The sequence below is a fragment of the Erinaceus europaeus genome, chromosome 16 (genome assembly GCF_950295315.1).
Source record: "Erinaceus europaeus chromosome 16, mEriEur2.1, whole genome shotgun sequence".
In the NCBI taxonomy this organism is placed as follows: domain Eukaryota; kingdom Metazoa; phylum Chordata; class Mammalia; order Eulipotyphla; family Erinaceidae; genus Erinaceus; species Erinaceus europaeus.
In genome coordinates, this window is record NC_080177.1 from 10488615 (window position 1) to 10499786 (window position 11172).

Consider the following 11172-nt stretch of genomic DNA (forward strand, 5'->3'; position numbering starts at 1 on the left):
AATAAACTTCCTCCGGCGGGCTTGGGCTGGAGAAGAACTTCTTTGTCCAGAAGTTGCTATTGCTCATGGTGATATCTTCAAGTAGTGTGAAGGTACCTGCTCTCTCATGGGCTGGAAAAGTTGCTGCTGCAGACTTTTCAGATGTCACTGTGTGAAGGTCTGCAACAAAACTCCTGGGGACAGTAAGTGCTGGCTAGGTTACAGTGTAAAAGACACTCTGTTACATGACGGTGGGAATGTAAAATGGTGCAGTATCTACAGAAAATGGTATGTGGAAGCCCCCAAACCTGTAAATTGAAATACTGCATGATCCAGCAATGTCATTCCTAAATAGTTTATCCATTGACTACGATAACACTAATTCAAAAAAGATCTTTGTATACTTGTGTTCATAACAGCATTTTTTCCCCTCCAGAGTTATTGCTTGGGGGTTGGTGCCTGCACTATGAATCCACTGCTCCTGGAGGCCACTTTTTTTCCATTTTGCTGCCCTTGTTGTGGTCATTATTGTCATTGTTGCCACTGATGTCCTTGTTGTTGGATAGAACAGAGTGGAATGGAGAGAGGAGGGGGAGAAAGACAGACACCTGCAGACCTGCTTCACTGCCTATGAAGCTACCCTCCTGCCGGTGGGGAGCCGGGGGCTCAAACTTGGATCCTTCCGCTAGTCATTGCGTTTTGTGGCACCTGCGCTTAACCTACTGCGCTACTGCCTGACCCCTCGATTGCAACATTCTTAACAACAACAAAAGCCACAGAAACAATCTAAGTGCCCTGGGACTGGATAACAAAGCTGTGGGTGGCATATGATGGAGTACTACTTGGCTGTTGAGAAGACCCTGACTTGGGGCCAGGTGATGGCACATCTGGTTGAGCACATGTTACAGAGCATAAGGACCTAGGTTCCAGCCGCCAGTCCGCACCAGCAAGGGGCAAGGAGGAAGCTTCACGAATGGTGAAGCAGGGCTGCAGGTGTCTCTCTGTCTCTCTCCCTCTCTATCTATCTACCCCTTCCCCATCAATTTCTGATGGTCTCTATTCCAATAAATAAAGATAATTTTAAAAATTAAAAAAAATGACCCTGCCTTTTGTTATTGCATGGGTAGAACTCAGTGAACAATGGAAAAAAAAAAAAAAACAGAAAGTGAAAGACAGTTGCCAGATGGTTTCTTTCCTGTGTAGAATGTAAACAACCAAAGCAAACATACTGGTAAAATATAACAAAAATTACTTCTAAACTCTGTGAAAAAGATGGTGTATACCAGAATGGAGAGGGGAAATGGAAGGGCAGGAGGCAGGAGGAATAAGGAGAGAGGGCTCACTGATGGTGTGATGAATGGACATACACATAGTCACAGTGAAACTTTACTCTAAAAGCTAACTGTAATAGGGGGCCAGGCAGTGGCACATCCCATTAAGCACACATATTACCATGCATAAGGGACCCAGGTTTGAGCCCCTGCTCCCCACCTGCAAGGAGGACACTTCATGAGCAGTAAAGCAGGCCTGCAAATGTCTCTGTCTCTGTCTCTCCCTCTCTCTCTCTCCCCCTCCCTCCCTTCCTCCCTCCTTCCCTCCCTCCCATCAATAATTTATCCCTGTGCTGTTAAATAAAAATAGAAAGAAAAAAATGGCTGCCAAGAGCGGTGGATTCATAGTGCAGGCACCGAGCCCCAGTGATATCCCTGGTATCAGAACAACAACAAAAAATAGGTGTAGTATTAAGAGACAGAGGAGACACCGTAGCACTTAGTACTCTGCTATTCATGGAGCTGCCTCAGAACCGTCTATATGGTGCTCCCACCTAGTGTCAGGCTCAAACCCTAGGCCTTGCACATCTTAAGACACATACTGTACCAGGTGAGCGATCTCCTGGCCCAGGATCCATGTTTGAACACTTAGGAATTTTGACCAGAGCTTGAATGGGCAGTCAGTGCTTTCTCACTTTTAGTGAATGGTTAGCATGACACACTGTTGTTCCATCCTCATTTGACTCTCACTGGCTGACTGGTTTCCTAAGAATAAGGATTCCCTCTCAGCTCTGGAAGAACTTGAAGAAAAAAAAATTAGCAAGGAATTTCTGCACAAGGGTTGAGACTGGACTGTAGAGTGTATAAGGAAGGGTCTCTGACAACGTTTCAGATTCTAGACGTTAGCTATAAACCTACAAGTGTGCAGAACAAATAGTATGACAGAACACCACCAGTCCTGTCCTCTTGTCTGTTCCCTTAGATTTTTATCAACAACGAGTGGCAGAACTCAGAGAGTGGGAGAGTGTTCCCTGTCTACAATCCAGCCACCGGAGAGCAGGTGTGTGAAGTTCAGGAAGCAGACAAGGTATGTGCACCATCCACAGGGGTCCGACAACTTCCCACAAGCAGCAGAACACTGAGCCCTGCTCTTCACAGGCCGTAACCTTTTTTTGGTGAAAGCTCTTTGATTGGGCATGCTTTCTCTCTCTCCAGCGGTGCCTCTTCCTCTCTTACAGGCAGATATAGACAAAGCTGTACAGGCAGCCCGCCTGGCTTTCTCTCTCGGCTCTGTATGGAGAAGGATGGATGCTTCAGAAAGAGGACGTCTGCTGGACAAGCTGGCGGACTTGGTGGAACGAGACAGGGCCATTCTTGCGGTAAGTAGCCTAAGGAAACGTTTAGTGTTTACCACCCATGTACTGTTCCACTAGAACTGAGATTCCTCAGCCTCTGTAACAAGATGTGAAAGTGACGCCGGGGAACATGACTGAGAGACTTGTTTCAATTTGGAGACCAGACAGAGGACTAGTTGTGAAGGTGTGTTCTCACTGCATCTGGCAAAACAAAACCACAACTTCCCATGACTGGTGAGGACCCCAGCCTCCCATCCACTCATTTCGCCCATCATCCCCATCTTCCTCAAACACAACAAGATAAAAACAAAGAGTTAAGAGTCAACATGCTTTTGCAACAAGCCAACACCAAATGATTCTCATGACCATCAGAAAGGACTAGTTATTTTTTACTTCCCTGAAGATAAAGTCCTCATGACTGAAGAGAATCTTCCAGAAGTGGAGGGCAGGGCATGAATCTTCCCTACACTTCTCTGTTGGCTCTCCTGTCACTTTCTAGAACCCACAGGAAGGGGACTGGAGACAGTGACTTTCCTTGACTAAAACAATCACTTCCTCATTTGCTGCTGTCTCTAAAAGCCAAACACTAGGTTGCACACACCTTCTTAAAACTGTGGCCATTTGGAACTGTCCATTCTCCACACTCAGGCTCTTCTCTTGGGTGACCCTTGAGTGCTCAGCTGATGGACAGGGAGGGCATGCATGCTTGGGTGGGGCCTCTCAGGCAGGAAGCCTCTCTCCTCTGCATGGGAAAACATCCCAACTGAGCTGGCCAAGAGCAGGGACCTCTCTGCTCTTTCTCAGGGTCTTAGCTTTTCTCTTCATGTCTGTTCATGGCACGGAAGCTAAACAGATCCTTCAAGAAGGTGGCTTGCAGCTCTGGCTCTGCCTGCCTTTCATTTGTCTGTAAAAACACCTTCTGGACAGTTAGGCCCAGAGAATGTTCCCACGCATGCCTCTGCAGACTGTGCAGTTGGGGTGTGATGGGGAAGCAGCTCCTTCCGATTCCGGAGGCTGAGAAGCCCCACACATCGTGTCTCGAGTTCACCTGAGCCTCCACACTGCACAGGCTGACCTGCTGGTGTTGTGCAAAGCTGGATTTTTGAGCACACCTTGCAGAGTGCTGGCTGCCTGCTGGTTTCTTCACTAGACTAAGATTTCTTCGGAGATTTAAAAAAAAAATTATTTTTCTTCTTTCATTATTATCAGTCTTTTTTTTCCCACCCCTCCTGCAGACCTCCCCCCTTTTTTATTTCCTTTTAAACAGAGTTAGAGGAACTGAGAGGGAATCGAGATATAGAGGAGAGAGAGAGACACCTACAACACTGCTTCATCACTTGTGAAGCCCCTTCCTCATAGGTGGGGACTGGGAGCTTGAACCTGGCTCCTTGCTTATGACAACATCTGTGCTCTACCAGATACACTACTGTCTTATCATCAATTTTTAATCGTAGTACAGTTCCTGGCACATAAATGGTAAGTGGAGTCATGGAGACAGTAATAAGTGCCTTCTAAACTGAGTCAAATATAGTGTGCATATATGTATACACATAAGAGAGAACATCTGTTTAATATGTTCAGTATTATATTGATAGTATGTGCCTGGTGCTGATATGGTTCATTCAGGCAGTTCTCTTTTGGGTCATAAAATCAAGTGAGGACCTGAGAAATAGCTCACTTGGCAGGCGAGAATTCTACCACTGAACCACCCATGCCACAGAAATAGCTCACTTGGATAGCCATGTACGTGACTCAGGTTCAAGCCCCGCCACCATGGCATTGAAGCAAACTTCAGTGCTGTGGTCTCTTTTTTACCCTCTGCCCCTCAGCCTTCTCTGTCTCTATTTAAAATAAATAAATTAAATGAATAAAAAGTAAATTTTAGAAATGCCATTCTTTTCTGGCATGCCTCACTGTGGTCAAGTCCCCTTTCCCACTCGAACTGAGATTTTTTGCTTTGAACACTCCAGACTGATGGAGGAGTGAGTTTTCTTAAGAAGAATTTTCTGGAATATAGGGGAGCACCTGGCCAGAAAACTGAAGCTGCTGCTGTATCCCAGTAAACATAATTGAAAATAAGCCCAAGCTAGCAGCTCTCAGGGAACTTGACTGTGAGGTGTCCACAGCTTATGGGGTCCACTTGGCCACCCCAGTACTGGTTATGAACTCTACTCTACTCCACTCCACACTGCATTTCTTGGGGCTTGGTTAGCCACATGGAAATGCAGTGCTCATTTGATAGCATATATATTCATACAAGTACTGAGAAATAACTTAATTTGGTTTTGAAAAGGTGAACTGGGGGCTGGGTGATGGCGCATCTGGTTAAGCACACGTTACGATGCACAAGGACCCAGGTTTGAGCCCCCAGTCTCCACCTGCAGGGGGGAAAGCTTTGTGAGTGGTGAAGCAGGGCTGCAGGTGTCTCTCTGTCTCTCTCCCTTTCTATGACCCTCTTGATTTCTGGCTATCTCTATCCAATAAATAAATGAATATAATACAAAAAATTAGAAGAGAGAGAAAAGTTAAGTAAACGGTAATGAGTCGTGTGGTATTTTTAATGAACACGGGGAGTAGATACACTGCACTGTTGTTGCCTGCTCACATCGCTGAATGGGGAATACTTTCTTTTTATCTTCACCACACTCAAATAATTTTCATACCTGTATATGTTATAAATTGTCCTTACAGAGAAGGGCATGTGATTACAAACATATGTTTCTAGAATATTTTCTTTGTTACACTTGTAACATCATTTAATATTTCTCAAGTCAAATTACTTCTCTCATTTCAGTCTGTCCATTTGTAATTCTTTCTGTTACAGACTTAACCAGTTTAGGAGCATGTCTTTTAAATAATAACATCTGTAACCTAAAACTGTTTAAGATCTGCATTGTTATTAAATGAACTAGACTCTTCCTTTAAATAGATAATGGTCGCTCCCATAAACATTGACCAAAGGCCAGCCCTAGAGTTGTTAAAGTCTGAGCTTCCCTGGAGGAGATCTTGTTTATTTGGGGGCAATAAATAAACTTGCTGTGCACTAGTGGATATTTCGTTTCTCAGTGGGGGTCTTGGCAGCTGTGAAGAACGTTTTATATTCTCATCATTTGCCTAAGTGCCTGTGTACCCTCTGCTCTGCACAGACTCAGATTACTGGTGCAGGCTTCCCAAACTCTTCACACAGCCCCAGTTGTTAATACGTCAGAAGCTGGTGTGACATGTGAATGTGGCTTCACTCTAAGTTGGAAGACAGGTTGTGTTTGTGTATTGGAATCATCGTGGTTACTGGGAACACACAGATACAAGAGTACCCACACCCACATGTGCTGTGGTTTGAACTAGACACTAAATTCTGTGGTAGAACACAGCCTCTTTTTCTTTGGGATGTCAGAGACAACCAGATGTTTAACAGCATTTTCTTTCTTGCTTTTCCCTTCTCCGCCCCCTCCCCATTCCCGTTCTCCTTTCTCTGTCCTTCCGCTGCCTGACTCCCTCTTCCCTCTCCCCTTCTTCTCATCTTCCCTCTTCTCCTCCTTCACTTCTCCTTCTTCTTTTCTTTCTTTTCCTTCTCCTCCTCCTCCCCCTGTCCCCTTCCCCTCCTTCTGTTCTTTCTTCTTCTCCTTTCCTTTCTTCTCCTTTCATTCCAGAAATTCTTTAGTGCGTCACTGGAACACTTTCTCCATTTCTTTTCCTACAGACCATGGAATCGCTCAATGGTGGCAAGCCATTCCTGCAAGCTTTCTATGTGGACTTGCAAGGGGTCATCAAAACCCTTCGGTATCATGCTGGCTGGGCTGACAAAATCCACGGGATGACCATTCCAGTAGGTAGGTGGCCTTTGAGAACGCCAGACAGGTAAACACGTTTTCATTCCCAGAGTGTGAACACTCAGAATACAGACATGAGCACAGCTAGGGCATCTGGGACTGAAGGACAACATGACATGTTATGACGCTAGTTCTGACAGTGTCCTCATTTCTGGGTAGTTCACCCACATGTAAGTACAGGGTCAAATTATTATTTTTTTTCAAAAATTTTGTTAGTATCTTTGTTTATTTATTGAATAGAGACAGCCATAAATTGAGAAGGATGGGGATGATACAGATGGAGAGAGACAGAGACACCTGCAATACTGCTTCAGTACTCGTAAAACTTTCCTCCTGCAGGTGGGGTCCCAGGGGCTCAAACCCGAATCTTTGCACTTGTAACATGTGCATTCAACCAGGTGTGCCACCACCTGGCCCCCATGGTCAAATTACTTACATCAGCACCTCAGTCAGACAAAAAGGTGGTGGGTGGGAGAATTCTGAGGTAATTAAGATTTGGCTCCACTAAAACATGAAAAAAAAAAAAAGACCCTTGTAAGAGGAAATACTCAAAAACATCAACAGTTGTCATTTAGTGGTGAGATTGTGGATTTTTTGTTTGTTTGTTTGTTTACAGTCTCCTGTAAACCAGGAGGTGATGCAGTGGATAAAACATTCAAGTCTCAAGCTCAATCCTTGGTATCGTGTACGCACAAGGGACACCTTGGCTCTCCTTTTTATTCATTTATTCATTTATTTATTTTATGTATATTTAAAACATAAAATAAATGTGAATAAATCTTTTAAATATAAATACATAAAAATTTAAAAACAATGAATTTATATTCACAATATAACTGAATAAATACATGTTTATATATCACTGAGAATAAAAACCTTTATCAACAGTAGACCCGCGTCAGCTTTGCTGGGTTGCATATTTTCACTGCATAAAAGTAATTTAGCAAGATAGAAAGCTTAGGTCTTTTTTTTTTCTTGCCCCACTTACCTCCCACCCAGTGTGCTACGTCTCTATTGAAACAACAAGTGTGCGCCGTGCATTTGAGTATATTTCCAGCTGTCCTAGGAATAAGGTGAAGCAGCAAGGAGTGCACGGGAATTTCCCCCACCATATCCGTAGCTCTGTTTTCTCTTTCTTTCCTGGGAGAGAAGATGGTGACTAGACAGAGGTGTATCTGCTCATGTTGGCTGGCCTTCTGTGACTTTATCGGACACTGGAAGAGTCCATCCCTGAATCTCACTGTCTTCTGATGCCCTGAGAGCCTGAGGACAGTGGCTGAGAAGTGAGAAACACTTACTAGGGGCCCTCATAGAAACAGACCTACCCTGTGACCCTGCAGTTCTGCTCCTGGGAATATATCCTGAGGAACCAAACACATCCCTCCAAAAAGATCTGTGTATACCTATGTTCATGGCAACAAAATTTTATTTATTTTTTTGTTTATTTATTTATTTATTTTACTACAGCACTGCTCAGCTCTGGCTTCTGGTGGTGCAGGGGATTGAACCTGGGACTCTGGAGAGCAACACAATTTTTATAGTGATATTTTATTATTTTTATTTTTAATTTTTTTATATTTATTTTATTTATTTTTCCCCTTTTGTTGCCCTTGTTGTTTTATTGTTGTAGTTATTATTGTTGTTGTTGTTGTTGTTGGATAGGACAGAGAGAAATGGAGAGAGGGTGGGGAAGACAGAGAGAAGGAGAGAAAGATAGACACCTGCAGACCTGCTTCACTGCCTGTGAAACGACTCCCCTGCAGGTGGGGAGTCGGGGTTTGAACCGGGATCCTTATGCCGGTCTTTGTGCTTTGCGCCACCTGTGCTTAGCCCGCTGCACTACAGCCCGACTCCCTGATATTTTATTTTTGATTTGTGATGGGATTTTTTAAAAAAATTTTATTAGTGACTTAATATTGATCTACAAAATTATGAGATAACAGGGGTATAATCCCACACTGCCCCCGCTCCCTCCACTGAAAACTGCGGTAGTTCTCCCAAAGTCACAGATATGAATTGGCTGTTATTTCTATAACTATCTGTCTATATTTATATATATCTATGCCCATTTGTTTCTATTTTCCTGCCTTCTTTTTCTTTCTAAATCACACCTGCCTCTATTACTGCTTCCAAATGTCCTTCCTTTTTTTCCCTCTCCTCTCTCTGGGTCCTGATGGAACTGGGATTCAGAGCCCTCTGGTCATCTTCCACTAACATTTACCCCTCTGGAAATATGAACCAGTTCTTTTTGAGGTGCAGAAGGTGGGATTTCTGGCTTCTGTAATTGCTTCTTTGCTGGACAAAGGCATTAGCAAGTCAATCCACACCCCCAGCATATTTCTATCCCTCCTTAGTGGGCTCTGGAGAGTTGATGTTGTAGGAAACATTGGTGAGATCCACAGTAGCACAATATGTAATAGCCAAAACCTGGAAGCAACCTACTAAGTGTCCAACAACAGATGAGTAGATGAGAAACTGGTGGTATATATACACAATGGAATAGTACTCAGCTATTAAAAATGAGTTCACCTTCACCTCATCTTGGATGGAGCTTGAAGGAATCATGCTAAGTGAGATAAGCCAGAAAGAGAAGGATGAATATGGGATGATTCCACTCACACACAGAAGTTGAGAAATAAAAACAGAAGGGGAAATGTAAAGCAGAATGTAGACTGGGATTGCTGTATTGTACCAAAGTAAAGGACTTGGGGTGGGGTGGGGGTGGGGTTCAGGTCCTGGTGCATGACGATGGGGGAGGAGGACCTAGGTAGGGGGTGAGAGTGTTTGGCAGAAAACTGAGAAATGTTACACATGTACCAACAACTGTATTTACTGTTGAATATAAACCATTAATTTAATTTCCAAAATAATTAATTAAAATAATTTCCAAAAATTAATTAATTTAATTATAAAAATTAATTTAATGAATAATTAAAATAATTTCCAAAATTTAATTTCCCCAATAATTTTAAGAGGTTTCTTTTTTAAAAAAAAAAAAGATTTTATTTATTGATTGATGAGAAAGATAGGAGAGAGAGAAAGAACCAGACATCACTCTGTTACGTGTGCTGCCAGGGATTGAACTCAAGACCTCATGCTTGAGAGTCCAGTGCTTTATCCATTGCGCCACCTTCTGGACTACAAAAAGGTTTCTTTTCAGCAGTTTCTCACAGTTTTATTCATGAGTTAGCACTAAACCTATGAAAGAAAAAAAAAAAAAGATGTAAAGTCATTTTTTCTTGACGTAACCCTACCCCCCCACCTCTTGCTTCTCCAAATCATTGCTGGATGGGAGAAAATAGTTTACAGAACCATTATTGACATATGGGTGTGGTTTTTCATCTCTCTTGTGATAGGTGTTTACACACCACTCCCATCCCTTAATTAGGTCCTTACCTGCCATGGGTTCTAGTTTTTTAAGTACATCTGCAGGCCTCCCAGGGTGAGGGCCTCTGTGGGGAACAGGACTTTGAGCAGAGCTCCTGGGAGCTTCAGGATTTGGTGGGTAAAAGCTCTTGCCTCAAGCCATTGAGGGAAAGAGGAAGTGAATGTGAACCTGGAAGCTTTCGTGTCTGCTCTAGCTGTGGAGATGTTTAGGCTTGCCTGTAGACCGCAGACAATTGAGCCCACGATCACTTTGGCTAGTCATAGTTTAGTGAGTCTGACTGGACTAAAGCAGGAGTCCCTGGGGTGGGGAGGGGGTTGAGGGAAAGGGTAAGTCATTAGTTTATTTATCCTTAAATGCATTTGGCTAATTTATTTGTGTTTATTTATTTTGTAGCTTCCTAATGTAATATCAGCTCAGGTTTATAAAATATTTGTTTTCCCTTTTGTTGCCCTTGTTGTTTTATTGTTGTAGTTAATATTGTTCTTGATGTCATTGTTGTTGGATAGGACAGAGAGAAATGGAGTGAGAAGGGGAAGACAGAGAGGGGAAGAGAAAGACAGACACCTGCACACCTGCTTCACCACCTGTGAAGCTCGAACCGGGCTCGAACCAGGATCCTTATGCCGGTCTTTGCGCTTGGTGCCACCTGCGCTTAGCCCACTGTGCTACTGTCTGACTCCCATCAGCTCAGTTTTGTCTCTGCATTAATTCTTGACCTTTCTCAGTCTGGATGACAAGAAAGCTGTTAGCTTGGAACCATGCAGTCTTTGTTGTATTATAGATGCCTCCCAGAGAAACACCCTCATTTCATACCAAAGTTGTCACAGAAGGGAATAATAGCACAGCTTAGGTTTGTATAACATGTGAGAGTGTAAAAAAGGCTTTTCACATATGTGATCTCTGGGATTCTGTGTGTGGTCCCAAGAAGCAGGATGGTTGTGTTTTTTTTTTTTCATTTTTAATTAATTTATTATTTATTACTGGATATAGACAGCTAGGGGAGATAGAGAGAGAGGGAAAGAGAGACACCTGCAGCACTTCTTCAGCACTCATGAAGCTTTCCCCAGCAGGTAACCATGTTGGTTTTGAGAAGGTTCTGTGTCTATTTTGCAAGTGATAAAAGAGTTGGAAAGGTTGCCCATCACGTCTTAGACAATGTCACTTGGCTTGTCAGTGGCAGGCCTGAGATTATAACCCAGGCTCTGTCTGTCTGCTTCCTTGTGAGCCTTCTTAAGCAGACAAGCATGAGTAAGACAGGGTGAGGAAGAGAGAGAGAGGGCAGTCAACCCCAACCCGGTAGAGAAAATGCACCCTCTGAAGGTGTTGAGGTGAACGTACAGTTGATTCTT

The 11172-nt window shown here is 43.4% G+C and overlaps 1 protein-coding gene across 1 annotated transcript in view; it reads left to right on the forward strand.

The window, feature by feature from the left end:
- Positions 1-11172, forward strand: part of ALDH1A2 (aldehyde dehydrogenase 1 family member A2) — a 96630-nt gene that overhangs the window by 41815 nt on the left and 43643 nt on the right. Inside the window, 3 exon segments of the mRNA XM_060174454.1 lie at positions 2233-2337; positions 2489-2629; positions 6306-6435. Coding sequence (XP_060030437.1) covers positions 2233-2337; positions 2489-2629; positions 6306-6435 — 376 coding nt within the window.